General features: G+C 41.5%; 2 protein-coding genes across 12 annotated transcripts in view; both read right to left on the bottom strand.

Moving 5' to 3' along the window:
- STRIP2 (striatin interacting protein 2) overlaps positions 1-286 on the bottom strand; it is a 37957-nt gene extending 37671 nt beyond the window's left edge. For 2 of the 4 annotated variants that reach the window (XM_036909048.2, XM_036909049.2), the window contains exon 1: positions 103-284. In XM_036909048.2, the coding sequence (XP_036764943.2) occupies positions 103-225 (123 nt within the window). In that variant the 5' untranslated portion in view covers positions 226-284. Of the gene's footprint in view, positions 1-102 lie in introns of all 4 variants that reach the window. The other 2 variants (XR_005029578.2, XM_036909047.2) reach the window with 2 other exon arrangements.
- Positions 287-6832: 6546 nt separating this feature from the next.
- AHCYL2 (adenosylhomocysteinase like 2) overlaps positions 6833-15193 on the bottom strand; it is a 198876-nt gene continuing 190515 nt past the window's right edge. For all 8 annotated transcript variants that reach the window (XM_036909052.2, XM_036909053.2, XM_057504754.1 and 5 more), the window contains 5 exons: positions 10999-11097; positions 9237-9305; positions 9047-9125; positions 7386-7506; positions 6833-6997 (listed from right to left, as the gene is read on the bottom strand). In XM_036909052.2, the coding sequence (XP_036764947.2) occupies positions 6991-6997; positions 7386-7506; positions 9047-9125; positions 9237-9305; positions 10999-11097 (375 nt within the window). In that variant the 3' untranslated portion in view covers positions 6833-6990. The remainder of the gene's footprint in view (positions 6998-7385; positions 7507-9046; positions 9126-9236; positions 9306-10998; positions 11098-15193) is intronic.

Raw genomic sequence — 15193 nt, 5'->3', positions numbered from 1 at the left:
CGGCCCGGGGCGTGCCGGGGGCTCCGGGCCGAATCTCCTCAGCCACCGCTTCCCGCCCGCGGGCGTCTCCCAGCCCCAGCTGAAACTCTCTGGGATCCTCACCTCCGACTCCCGCCGCTGGCTTCTGAACGCTTCCCGGCCTTTAGGCGCCGCCTGCTTCCCTTTACCGTTGCCGTTGCCATTAGCAGGCAGGGTCCCGGCCCCGGGCGCTGCGGGGTCCTCCATGCTGCTCTCGTCAGCGGCTCGCTCCAGCAGCTCCACGCTGTCTGCGCGGAGCGACCCCACCGCCCCGCGCCGGGAGCTGGGCACCGCCCCCTCCCCAGGTATTGGCTGCGGCCGCTTTCCGCATCCCCGCCCCTCGGTGTGATTGGCTGTTCCATCGCTCGGAGCGGGTCTTGGAGGAGGTGGGGGCTCATTCAAGGACCCCCCCCGCGCCCCCACTTCCTTTTAAGTCCTGCGGAGTTGCTGGGAGCCTTGGGTTCCCAGGTTGGCTCCCGAACCCACTTCCCGAATTCTGGGCCTAGAGTTGCTGTACTGCAGTCTCAGTCTCCCTGTGACCACAGACCTCGACCCTGGCTCCTGCAATGGGTCCCAAATCCCTCTTTAGTTGCATGGGAGGGATGGCACCACCTGTGGCCGGGGACACCTCCGGAAACGAGGGACTCGACTTCCCTGGAGGTCGAGATTTGTGAAGCGAAGTCCTCTCCCTCGGAAGGAGGGCTTAGCTGGGAGACGGGGTTGAGGGGTGGGGCGGGGAGTTTTCACTTCACTGAAACTGCTGGTGCCCTTCAGGGCTGCACCTGGTCATCTGCCTTTCTCTGCTGAACTGGGGCACTTCCCTTACGGTGTGAACTAGGGAGCAAAGTTGGAGAGCAAGCCCCCATCCTTGCCTGCTCTTTAGTCCTTTCCTCCATTCCCCTGAGATCCTTCCTAAGGGCTCAGTGTCACCTGGGGCAAACGAGGTTGTGGTCTGCCTGCACCAGAATTAGTCTAAAAAACAGCTTACAGTATTTAGGCAATCTGAATTGGTAACTGAAATTCCAAACCAGCTGCCTGAAGAGAACCAGGAGGACCAAATGGGTGGGATTGGGGGAACTGTTGAACCGCCAAGCATTGCACTAGACACTTTTCAGATACAATATCATACCTCTGTCTGACAGTTTTTCACTAATCCAGTATTACTGGAGGAAACCAAGACTCACCAAGATTAATTACTCCCAAGGTATCATATTCTATCTTGCCTCAGTGTCTTTGCTGTTCTCTCTGGAGAAAACTTTCTGTTCTGCTCTTAACTAACTTCTATTACCCCGTAAAGATTCTATTTAGTTAGTACCTGTTCTTCCAGAATGCCTTCCTTTTCCCTTTCTCCTCAACCCACTCAGGCTGTGATGATGTCATGCCAAGTCTGTCTGGATCCAAAACCCTTATAGTTTCTACTATATTCCCAAAGTAAGGGCTCTAAAGGAATTACTTTCCCTTCCCATATCTTAGGGACAACTCTTAACAATTTCTCTCTCTCATGCTTCCCTCTCCTAGTCAGTAGGTGACAGATCAAGGCAGAGCTGACCGAGCACTCCTTGGGGCTTTTGGAGTTCCTTTCTCTCCCTGGTCCTCAACATCTCCTTACTGTACCCACCTACCATTTTCCTTTTCCTCTCCTATTCCTCCCCCATCCCCCAATCTGGATATAAGCTCCTTGAGAGGAAAGCTAAGTTTTCTTCATTTTTGTGTACCTCACACATGTACGTTTAACACAGGATTTGTGTTGACTGAAAAATTATTTGTTGTGGGAAGCTGTCCCATGCATTGTAGAGTGTTCAATAAAAACCCTGGCCTCCCCTCACTAGATGCCAGTAGTACCCTCCTCCAAGTTGTGACAACTAAGTGTCTCCAGATAGTGCAAAATGTCCCCTGGGAGACAAAATCTAATGTGGTTGAAACCCACTGGCTTAGCAGAATTGAACTGATACAAATTTCCAAGGAAGTACCTGGCTCAAGGCCTAAACTAATTGGTTTTGGAAATTTTTTCAGGGTATAACAAACTCTTAAAGATTCATACTGTGCTTTAAAATTCACAACCCACGCCTAGCTCATCATTGCTTCAGTGTGGTAAACCTGCCACAGCACAGCCTTTTGGGATTTCTTAATAAAAGAATTAATTATTGTACTTTCCCTCTTCTTAATACCTCTCCTCCTAAGCAGTCAGAGCTCTAGGAATGACAAGCCCAGAACTTCATATTCTCTTTTATGAGCCTAGTCAGTCAGCAAGATCCCCAACAGTGATGGCAGACAGCAGTGGCCAGTTTTGAGGCTTTGTTGCTTTTCCAGCCTATCCCTAGGGCAAAGGGAGCACAGTGATTTTCAGATGGGATAGGATTGAGGACAGCTCTCAAGTCCTCTCCGGCCTCCTATGCAAAGCCAATTGCAGAGCCTAAGGCTCCATCTGGCTTCACTTTTGGAGAAGGGGTTTGAAAAACTGGTGCTATGGAGATGGCAAAGAATCAAGATGAGCAGACCTCAATCCACTAGCTTTTTCACAGTCCAGTGGACTGAGAGACAGTAAAGATCAGACATCTGTCTGCTCATTATAGGCCCAAACTTTCACAGCTTGTCATATGGAGGAAGATACCTGAAGAAAACTCCTAGAAGTAACAAGAAACCACAGATTAACTATAGGCAATGGAGTTGGCAGAAAGTCAGTTTCTTTTAGCTTACTTGTCAACAAAGAAATGACAATGGTCAGTACCACTGACCACAGGGGCACCCATAAATATAGCTGAGAGCTAATTAGCAAGGGACTGGTCTACAAGTTTTTCCACCTTGCAGAGATAGCTCTAGTGCTGAGTTATTTTTAAACCTATATCACACCACTTTCCCTTGTCCCTAAGCTCAGGTATTCTGAGGCTTCTGGCAGAGGGTTGGAGGTATAAATATAAGGACCAAACATACCCATATCCCCATGGAAGCATTCGACTTTAATCCATAGAGGTCAGATACTTGGTTAAATAGCTAACACCACCTGGTACAGAGAAAGTTTAAAAACAAGATGCAGGGAGTCTTAAGAAAACTAGTTTTAGAGGATTTGGGGCAGCCAGGATAACATGGTAGAAAAAGACTAGAATGCCCTCATCTCCCCATCAAGGACACGTGTGGGTATAATGAGGCAATGGAAGCTGTAAGGCCCTAGACTGAGATAAGGAATTGATGTTTATGCAGTACCTAGTGTGCAAGCTGCTGCATTCTCCTCAACTGGAGTGGCACCAGCTTGAGCCATTACCAGACTCTTCTAGCCCTGTGGCCCTTAGCTTAGATAAACATAAGCCAAAGTGTAGAAGATTCTGATAGGGAAGAAAACATCTTGCATATAGGAGGTTGAACTAGTTTGTCAACTGAAGGAGGAGGCCATCAGAAAGCTACTGAAAAATGGCTACTCTGCTGGTGTTGAGAAAGAACAGGCAGTGGGACTCACATTCTGGTTACTGATTTAGTTAGGCAAACCTTAGAAATCTCCACCAGACTCATTTCTTTCTTCCCTTTGGTTGGATGTATTCAAGTTCTGGGTGCCAGGGTCCTTTAATCCCAAACTGTGGGATGCTGGCTTCCTATGCTCTCCAGCTAAGGGCAGCACAGGCAGGACTAGAACTAGGGTTTAGTTTCTCTGCTTTAAGCCTACATTTCTCAACTCCCCAGGGTGGTGGATCTTAGAAAGCAGGTTCTTTACACATATAATGGGGTGAGGTGGGGTGGGGGATTTATTAGTAGAGTGGTACACCATGGAATAAGGGACTGAGAGCTAATGCTATTCAAACATGCCTGTTGCTAACTGTCTCAGCTTTTCACATACTTGCCCTACAGCAGGCTCTGCAGCCTGCCACCCCCAAAAGTTCTCTCATATCTGAATTCCTAGTTCAAAGAAGCAAGGAATACTCTCAAGAATGCATTTTAAGAATATTTTATTTATTTTGAGATTACATTGTCATTATTGCTGATCTAATACCATCACTTACACATAAAGATTTCCAAGAGCCTCTCAGAAATGGCAATCCTTAGAGGCTTTGTTTCCTTTCAGTAAGATGACAATAAGAACTAGATGATTATTTTTATGTGTATATATATTTATATGTATATATACACACACACACACACACACATATACATATACATGTATGTATATATAGTTTAGAACTTGTCCACATATAATTTGCTGGTGTTGCCTATTTTCTTTCCATAATTTTCCTTTATTAAAAAAGCTTAATGCAACAATGCATTTTGATTTCGTTTTAAAATCATGACAAAGTTAATTTTGAGAAAACCACAGGAGCAGCAATTTCAGACCTGTTCAGAGAAAAGCCAAGCAGCAGAAAAGCTTTGCAGGAATATGTGGCCACAGGGAGCCGTGCTCATATGAGAGGGTGGGACAAGGAGAAAGGAGGGCAGAAGGTAGACCAGATACCTTTTTTTTTAAATGAGAAAAATGGAATTATTTCCATTAAGAAGGCAAAAAAAGACCTCAAAAACTAGCACTACCTGTAGAGAAAATGTTAAGTATCCCCCCAAGCCAGGGCTGCATACAAAGAGATAATAAGTTCTTTCCCATGCTTCCAGATACCTAGGGTGCATTTAGGTGAGAGCTTGAGGGAAGAAGACACATTTGTTCTGATTCCAAAGGTAGAGGGAATAATGACCAAATTCCAATACTACGATAGAATCCAAATACTTAGGTGGCCTGGGCCTCTTTCTTAATAGTTGATGACACAAGGTCCCCAGAGAGAAAGGAAGACTGGTGATCTGAAATTCAGGGGCAAATACCTCACTATGGGCTGCAACACTGGCAATCTAATTTGGAAGCCTAATGTGGCTCCTTTTAAATTTGGAATGGGTCTCCACTATTGCAAGGCAGAGTGTGTTCTGTCAGGATCAGTACACAGTAAGATCCACAGAAAGCTAGGCTTTGTTGAGAAACAGCAGGTTATGATTTTTGGCCTACAAACACAATAGGCTAGAGTCCAGATATCTGCCTAATGGTATCTGCTCTAGATATGAGATACAATGAATGATCTGCATCTCTTGCTAAAGGGATTCAGTTAATTAATAAAAAGTCAGAACTGGATAGGCAAAAGGAAGAATTGAGTAGCCTAGTGGAATTTTCAGCATTTATGATCTTCCTCATGAAAATATATCCATGTATGTGGTACTTTTCCAGTACTTGCTAAGACACATGGCCTCTAAGGACCAGACTCTATGGGCTGAGCCTGTATACTATTTAATGAGTCAAACAGCCATTTACCTAAGGTCCACCTCCCTACCTCCAAAAGGAAGGTCACTTCCAGACTAGCTCTGAGGGTATATGTGAAGACCAGAGGAAGTTAAAGGTGGAGTAAGGGAGGAGAGTCAGGCTGGAGAGGTTACAGTGATCCTGGGTGGTTTGGTGGTGTCGGCTTGAGTCACCTTGGTCTTGAGATTTGGAGGCAGATCAGGATAGGAAAAAGAAAAAAAAAAGGAAGACAGACAAACTGGAGAGTATTGAAGAGGGTTGGTAGGGGGAAAAGGGACTCATTTCATTTAAATTCCTAGGACTACTCTAGACTTTAACTCTTAGAACCAATTTGATCTCAGTGGAACCCTTAAGAACAACAGGTCAGTCTTAAAAAAAAAATCCCAATCTTAGGTGAGACATAAAATTTCATGTTGCTCATATAACTAGTTTTTTGTGATGTTGGAGTTACTCAAGAAATACCTCTGAAATAGAACCCAAAGACAGAAAACACTAGAACATGAATAGCTATTCCAGCAGAAAAGAAAGACCACAGACTAAATTGCAGAGACATTAGATCTCAGTTCATCAATGTTAATGCCTAAAGGGGAATGTCTGATGAGGTTCAAACTAGTCAAACTAGCTTTGATCATCTGGACACAGTTCATAGTATCATCTCTGTACAGCTTAGCCAGTTAAGCAGCAAAGCCCTTCCCAGGAGAAAAATATATTCTGCCTCTTCAGGATGTCAAGCTGTAAGCCTGAAAGACCCATCCCGTTTCCAAAGCTCTATCCTTCAAATCCATTGGAAAGTATATCTTTCCCTGCTCAGTTTCAGAAGCAATCTAGGCAATAAGAGGAAGTTTCAGGAAGCAGTGTTTCACAACAAGCCCTCCTTCTTTGACACAGTACCAATCTGGAGGGAGCTTTCTGGCAAACTATCCAGTTAAATGACAAAAAAGCAAAACTACAGGCCCCAGTGGGGCTGGCCCCTACTTCCTGAGTAGAGGTTTACCAGGGTTAGAATGATGGCAAAACAAATGTCTGACAAACAGCAGAACTGCTGAGGAAATAATGGACGTACCTTCCTTTTAGAACTAGAAAGTATTAAAATAGACATAAATATTGAAGGAAGAGAAAGGAGTCCTGGTAAGGGAGGAGACTCCTAGTAAGAATAGGCACAGCTGAGTTCTTGGTGTCACTCGCCAAGCCATAACCTTCCTTCCTAGCCATTTTATAAAGAAGGCAGTGACAGTGATGGTCAAGCTGGGAATCCAGGCCACAATAACTCAGTGGCTTCTCAAAGGCCTCATCTGGGGAAGGGCCAAAGCTGAGAAAGGCATCTGCTGAATGTTTATTCCAGAAAACCCCAGGGAATAAGGAGTGTGGAATCCCTGCACTCACTCCTGACCCTGGTCAAGAGGAAAATGACCATTGCTGAGGATCCATAGTCAATGGGGAGTGACACAGATGATGCACTGGGAACAGCTACCCCATTTCTTTCCTTCCTCAGCATGCCCTCTGTGGGTCTCACAGCCCGTGGGGCAGTAACCACACTCTGGGTCAAGGCAACAGGCACAGGATTCTAAATTTTAATAAATAAATAATCTAACATATAGAGTGAGCACGGCAGGCAGCTGATTGGAGAAGCAGCTTGCTGGGTTCTTTCCTGTGTAGGAGTGGAGAAAAGACTTATTCTATTCCTTAAAACTTCCTCTGGCTTGAGTTACAGGAACTTAATACCTGGAGGGAAAAAGAAAGATGAGACTGATGTTATCAGCTTGTGGGGATGCCGGGACATGATGAGCCTTCCTAAAGGTGTAACAGGAAGGCAGAAGCTTTACTGGAGTGTACTGGAAAGGTAATTATGGTGCTTTTTCACATCAGTGAAAAAGGCCAGTATTTCTCCATAAACAGGCAAAAATCATATAAGGAAGATGTAATGGAGAAAGGCAAATTCAAAAAAGGGAATACTATGTTTGAAGAAGGCCTCAGAGTCCTTTAGGGGTGACAGTGAGGGGGACTGGGTTTATTTTTCTGGGTTCATATAAATGTGATGATGAATACAAATTCCAGTACATGAAGCTCTTCACTACCCAGGCTTCTCTGTTTCCAGGGGGACCCAAGGCACCTGTAGTAATTAGGCTTGAAGGGTCCATTCTTGTTGAGTCCCAGATACTTGGCTTGTTCATCTGTCAGCTCTGTCAGGTGGGCATCAAAGGTAGGCAGATGTAGGCTCGCCACATACTCATCTGGAACAGACCACAGAAGCCCTGGTATAAGCATTCATGCTTCTTGTCTGGCTATTCTCTCCAAGCAAGGCCTTAAAAGTTGGAAGATATTTCCTAATTCCTGGAGCTGAAGGAAAAATGCTCAACTTTTTCTCACTTGCCCAGAATTTTAAGGAATGGTTGCTTGAGCTGCAAGCCCAGTGCTTTTCAAAGCTGTAACATTTCTTTCTTACTAGCTTTTTCAGCCTTGAATCTCTCCTTCTCCCCAGAAAGATGAGAGAGAAATGAAAGAAGCAATAGGCTTTAGGGTCTAAAAGAAAGGATGGGACGGGGGCACCTACAAGATGGGAAACACCAACTGCAGTTCTGCCTTAGACTCTATACTTTTTTTGGGTTATTACTCAGAAAAGCTAACACCTGAGAAAATCAGATAGGAATAACTAAGAAAATATAATACTGTGTTCTTTTTTTAGTACCCTTACTTCTTATGGGTTTCTGTTTACCTTCATTACCTGAATACATATCACTCAGAATTTTATGTAATTTCCTATGTATTCGTTTGGTCTCCCTAACTCCATTACATATTCATCAGTATGCGGACTGTTCTATTTCTTTTATAACCTTCCAAAATATATATAAGAAACATATATTTTTTAATTTAAAATTTTTTATTGAAGTATCATTGACATACAGTCTTTTATTGGCTTCAAACATACAACACAGTGGTTCAACAATTACCCATATTATTAAATCCTCACCCCCTCTAGTGTGGTTACTGTCTGTCAACATAGAAAGATGTTACAGAATCACTGACTGTATTCTCTATGAGGAACTACTATCCCCATGATCAACTTATATTATGACTGAGAATTTTCGTGCCCCAAAGGATATACTGAAGGGTAAAAATGTCAACTTCTAACAGTTGCTATGCATCTAGTGCTTAAGCAAAACAAAACCAGAAGCTTATTTATTCCCTGCTCTTTGCCTCAGGAGTTTATAAACACACTGTATCCATTCAGGTGCTTAATTCGGGTTCTTTAAAAATTCAAGACAGTTTAATGTTTCTCTTATATAAAACACCCACATTACTAAACTCTTGATGGAAGCTATTCAGAGTCTTTTCTTTGACCTGAAACAATAGAATTTGAGTCAGAAGATGTAGTATGAAAAGTCTTCTTGGTCTGAGGAAAGTTTGGTAGGGGCTTTATAGCAGCCTAGAACCAGAAAAGTCAGATGTCACAGGTAGATGATTCCTCTCTCTTGCAGGAAGGTTTTTTTCCCTCCTTTGAGATTCTTGCATATAAGATAAGAGATAAAAGCCTTATAATTCCGAGGCAAGTAAACCACATCACAGCAAAACATCACGTTTCCAGGAGGATAACCCATGTGGAAAATGTGACAAATTACCTGGAAACAGAACCTTGGAGTCCTAGCTCCTACTTTACGACACAAAGATATCTTTTTTTTTTCTATCCATAAGATATATAACACTGCAAACTTCATTTAACCTCCTACTTTGAACTACTTTGGTAAGGATGGGGATGGAAGAGTGCATGCTTACCCATTTTCTTGGGCAACAGGTAGACATCCTGCTTATAGCGACCCTCAGGAGCATTGTAAAGCTCTATCAAGGCAAGAGCCTAGAAAAGCAGAGAGATGGATGCTGGTGTGCCATTCACGGCCATCTGCCTGTATCAAGTGCCCTGATGGGTCGTCTCCAGCCCACTGCTTTTACACTCTGTACGCCTTACCTGAGTAGTAGCAGTGATTGAGAGCACAAATGTAGGCACTGTGGAGCAGCTTAGATTCAGCAGACGACCCTAGAGAGCAAGGGTTAAGACACGAGTGGGTTAGGACAAAGTCTCTGGCCTTTGAGGAGTTAGGGATGAGCATGACTGCCATTTTCCAAACAATTCCAACTAACATTACTAGGCAAAATGCAGGTGTTCAATAAATAGGAATTGACTGACATTTAACTGGAATTGTAAAAAATTCTGGAAAATTTGATGAAAATAATAGATAAAAGATTTCTGGGATTATGTAAAAAGGAAGAGTGATACTGAAGCTTATGCAAAGGAAGGGTATATTCTACTTTCTACAGCAAAATAGCCTCCTTCTAAGGTATCAGCATTCCTTTGAAAACTGTCCTTAACAATGATCTAGTTAAATCCAGGGGCAGTGGATTTAATAATCTGGTTAATGATGACCTAACTAACAATGACCTAGTTACATTCTAGGTTGTAAGATATTTCTGGATTTAGGAAGCTGTGACGACTTATGTGCTTTCTTCTCAGTTTGGTTCTCCTGAATTCAACGGTCGTCTTGTATTTCGAGTGGGTGATTCAGAGAGCGGAAGAACTAGAAACTACCTCCAAAGCCATCCTTTCCTATTTTGCTTCTTAGGAAGCTTGACCACTTTTTAAATTCAAACATAGTAGCCATAAACAACTGTGGTGCTTGCTTTTGTCATTGAAATTACTAGACCTCCCAGGGCAACTTCAAATAAGTCACCAGATAACTGGCTGATATCAGAGCAACTGATGAATATTTAACAACCTGCCATCTCTTCCTTATAAACACTTCTTTCTTGTGAAGAAATAATTCAGTCTCTTTACAGATGCCCTAAAGTACTTGAGAAGATGAGATAAAGTAAGGAAAGGTGAAGAGAACAGTAAGAATACCCAAGCATAAACTTAAGAATCCCTAGATTAAGATGGTACATCTTTTATATTTTCATATTCAGTTTCTGTAATTTAAAAAAAAGGAAAGAAAACTGATTGACAATCAAAACTTGAGGGAAGTATTATTATCCTCCTTGTTATTTTGGCATCTTTCCCTGAAGAAGATAAAGTGTCAAGGTAAGAACAGGACATTGTTGTAGCAGTCAGGAAGTTAGGCCTAGGGAAGAGAAGGTTTCAAGAAAGGAAAAGTGGGCAAACACTGACATGGAAGGCTAAGTGGAATGAAAGTCAAGAATAAGTCTGAGCTAGAAGAAGCCAGGAGAAGGAAATAGCCATCACACAACCAATATATAGCTGGGTACCTATACTATATGTCTGGCTCAATTCAGGGGAGTGGTCACTCAAAAACAGAGTATCTATCAGCAAAGACATGTCCTTCCCAGACCTTGCCTAAGATAGTCTTAGCTACAGTCAGGAATATCTACTTTGTGCATGCTGATTAAACCATCCCACAAATGACTTATCTCTTTATAAGCATCACTCAAAGTGGCATTGGTTCTATCTGTTAGTTCTTCCACACTAATAGTCATTATCTGACTCAACCTGTAGAGTGACATACAGAGACAGGATAATTGGTAAAAAGCAGAGAACCAAAATAGTTTCTTAATTGCTGAATGAAAAGACCTTTCACAATGAAATGTAGAATATATTAGTAAAGTAGTTAAGCTCATGCTGAAGAGGAGTTGAAAGTATGAGAGAACATGTTGTGGAGGGGATGGGGTAGTTCAGTCTCTCCTATTGGGTGAATCTCTCTTACCAGCCCTGGTCTTACCTCTGCCAATAATACTATCCTCTTGCCATCCGGCCATATTACATGGTCAACTTGGGATCTCACTCGCTCCCAGGTCAGTTCTGGAGTCCGCAGACTTGCCTAGAACACACAGCAAGCACAGTGTCAGCCATGCCCAGTCCCACTTTGTGGCCAGAAAGATGCTGAAGGGAGCCATTTCAAATAGCAAGTTGAAAGAAGCAACCAACATGCCAAATGGAGAATACCTGTCCTGGGTTGGTTAGAACTGTTCCATTTCAGGGAATTTAATCTTAGGCCCAGCCAGGGGGGGATCACTCGGGATGTCATTCCACAACATATACTGTATACCCACACTGCTGAGCACAGTAAAAGGTGCTACAGGAAATACAAAAGAAACCAAAGACATGGTTTCTGCCTTTGAAAAGCTTATACTTTAGGCGAGGACACAAAACAATACATATGTGAGGGGGAAAAAAAAAACTTTAAAATATTTACAAAACAACGTGCAAACAAGTGCAAATTAATACAGAGCAAACTGAATATATGAGTGCTGAAGAGCACAGGAAAAACGAGGATCAGAGCTGAGTGGGAGTAGGTAGAGAAGACCAAATATCCTAAACATGGCATGCTGGGGCCCAAGGTTCTGTCCACATGTCCCAGGGTCCCAGGTTCCACCTTCTCAACTGCAGTGGTTCACTCTAAAGTTACAGAAGCTTTGTGACCTAAGTGCGAATGTGAAGTAGCCTTTAGAGAAATGCTTAATGATAGAGTAAAGCTTCCAATGGCTCACCTTTTTTTCAATTTTCTGTATATTGTATATTCCAAGAACAAGAGAAGAAATTTTAAATGTATTAAAAGCAGCAATCAAATGATAGTCATAGAGTTTAGACTTAAGACAACTTCCTTCTTCCAATAGGCAATGACTAAAATAGAAAGGAAATCTGTATTCTAAAACTACTCATTGGATCAGTCGACCAAATTGAGAAGTTCTGCCAAATAGGAGTCTTTCAAACAAATAGAGAAACACTTATACATTAATTGTTGCTGAGCACATACTACATTCCAGACATTGTGGTAAAGGACACTATTAAAGATAAGACTGTGGACTCCTCTAGTGGATTGGGAGCCATCTATGGACAGGTACTGTATCTTCTTTTCATTACCAATCTAGTGGAAAAGATATATATATAATTATATTTCAGCATATTCAGGACTGTATTAATGGTCTGGATCATTTTTTTATTAGGTAGATGGGAAACCAAATTTCTTGAGATGTCAAGCTTTATAAATTGGTTCAAGCTTTCTAGAGGACAATCTGGCAGCAGCTAATAGAATTTTATATGTACCTAATCTTTGACAAATCAATTTCAACTTTAAGGACCCCGCCCTATATTAACACTTGCTCAGGTGCAGAAATATTAAGTGACAGAGCATGTTAAATCTGGTGTTAAATAGGAAAGAGCAAAAAATGTAATTCAACAATGGAATGGCTAAGTAAATCTGGATAATTCCATACAATGGAATGTTATGCAATTATTAAAAGAAAAAGTAGAACTATATGTGTTAACATGAAAACCATTAATTAAGTGAAAAAATCAAGTTATAAAACATACTGTAACCTCAATTTTGAAAGTTTTTTACTTCTTTATAGTGCTTGAATTTTTAAACTAAGCAAGTATTACTTTAAAATCAGAATTAATTTTTTTATTTTGGTATCAATCTACAACTACATGAGGAACATTATGTTTACTAGACTCCCCCCTTCACCAAGTACCCCCCATACCCCATTAGTCACTGTCCATCAGCATAGTAAAATGCTGTAAAATCACTTCCTGTCTTCTCTGTGTTGCACAGCCCTCCCCGTGCCCCCCTGCCACATTATACATGCTAATTGTAAGGCCCCCTTTCTAAAATCAGAATTTTAAAAAGAAATTTTATAAATAAACACTATAAATAGAGTTAAAAAGAATTTGAGCAAACATAACATTTTGGGAAGTTAATGGTATGAAAAGTAAATCCCTTAGCTTTTAGAAATAACACCATGGAGGACAATATCCATGAAGAGCCAAGAGATACTCCGTGGTGACACTGGCTTTTTTTTTTTTGAGATGATGGGATTTTAAAGGATTTCAAGTTCTTAGTGTCTTGTACTCTTAATCTTCCAGAGGACAAGCAATCTTGGTGATTGGGAGGAAAGAGCCGACACCATGATAACAAGAGTCTCCTGTCTTAGAAGTATTCCCTGGGAAAAACGATATGGCAGAGTCAAGGAAAGGACACGTCTTTCTATGAACATCCTAAAATGATCAATGCTTAGTAGCAGCAGTTTACTAGAGCACTGTAATGCTATGATGCAAGCAAAAGACGTGAAAGGTCAGTCAAAAATGGGGTTTGAAGAGAAACTTGGTTAAATTATCTCTAGCACTGTCCAGGCAGCTCCCATAACTTAGTAAAGTCTACTTGTCAGTTAAGTCCTTGAGAGGGGTTTCCTACGGCCTGCAGTTTTATAAGAATCGCTCTTAAAGATATCCAATTGTCTTTTCAGTGGACTTATAATCACTAACCAATCTACCAAGAAAAAGGTTCCCTATGCAAACTATCTGTTTCAACTGGATGTACATCACACTGTAAATTAGCTAGTTATTATGCTTGCACAAATTCGTATTTTATGATTCTGAACAGTGCACATCGGTTTTTTTTTTTCAGGGGTAACAAATAGAGTTCTAGTCCTGCAGAGCATGGAGTAAACAGCAAGTCTTGGGTTGTAATCCATTGCCTGGCAAAAACCTTTAAAACATATCTACATAATGGTTTAACCACTTGAATAGTGAAGCTTACAATCAATCACACAGGCCACCTGTGTGATGCATATGGCTAAGCAGGTCTGTTTTCAAGAGAAAGGAACTATGTGAAAGGAACACATGGCCAAAAAGAAAGCCAGAAGTGCAATCCTATTCAGGTTCCCCAGGAATTCACAGCATTAATGTTTCTCAGAAAACAATGCAACTTTCTAAATGACCAACTCTCTTGATGAGCTATTCCTTCCTAAAAATGCAGCAGTTAACATCTCAAGGTTAGGTAAAACTATAAATTTCACCCCCCTCAAAAAAAACCCATAAATTTTTGATAACTAAAAATATCTGGATAAAAACTTATCAAACCATTTTCCTTTGCAGTTTCAATTAGCTGACTCATAGCAATTCTCCTTTTTTTCACACTCTGTATACAATCCATTTAGTAAACCCCTTCTGTCCAACCTTCACAATGTATCACTTAACACCTCCACTGCTTACCTATATAATCTAAGCTGCCACCTTCTATATCTGGAAATACTGAAAGGGCATCTCTTGTCCAAATCACTACTCAAGGTCCAGAAGTGTTTTCTTTATATAGTAGCCAGAGCAATCTTTTAAAACATAAGTCAGATTTTATCAGTTATCTGCTATCTGCTCAAAACCTTCCAATGACTTCCTTTGTATCCAGAATAAAACTAAAGCCCTTATCATGGCCTACAAAGCTCTACATGGCCTCAAAGCTCTGCCTTGAGCTGCCTCTTATCTCCTTGTCCATTCTGTTTCTGCTGCATGGCCTCTTCTCTGTTCCTTAAGCACAGCAAGTATGTTTACCTTAGGGTCTTTACCCATTGTTCTGAATAGAAAGCTCAGATGGCTTTCTGCTTCAAGCCCTCCAGGTTTTTGTTCAAGTATTATCTTAATCACCATAACGAAAACAGCATCCTCAATGTCTTCCCCCTTGCTGTTTTCCTATACTAGGTACTAACAGACACTGTTTATTGTCTGTCTCCCACACTAGAATATAAGCTCCAGAAGAGAAGGCCTGTTCAGTTATGTCTTCAGTCAGTAAACACTTGGCTCAGAGCAGAGCCAAGTATTCAATATAAATTTGCTAAATAGTAAGTGAACACTCTGGTTTTAATTATTTAATTAAATAATCAATTGAGTTGTCTATTTCCTTAAATTTCATTTTATATGCCCTGTGACACTACCTACCATCAAAGGCTGAGTAATTTAACTTTTCCAAAGCCCTTTGAGCATTTTCCTTTCTGGACCATTTAGTTTAGTCATATACCTTCTGCTAAGGAGAGCACAAAAAGAATTGAGAGATGGGCCTTGGCTAATGGCAATGGCAGACACTGGGGACTACCTAGCAATATCTGTAAAACTAGATCTAGTATCACAGCAGCCTATGGAAGACT

The sequence above is a fragment of the Manis pentadactyla genome, chromosome 7, assembly GCF_030020395.1.
Source record: "Manis pentadactyla isolate mManPen7 chromosome 7, mManPen7.hap1, whole genome shotgun sequence".
Taxonomy (NCBI): Eukaryota; Metazoa; Chordata; class Mammalia; order Pholidota; family Manidae; genus Manis; species Manis pentadactyla.
This window is presented reverse-complemented; position numbering and strand designations above follow the sequence as displayed.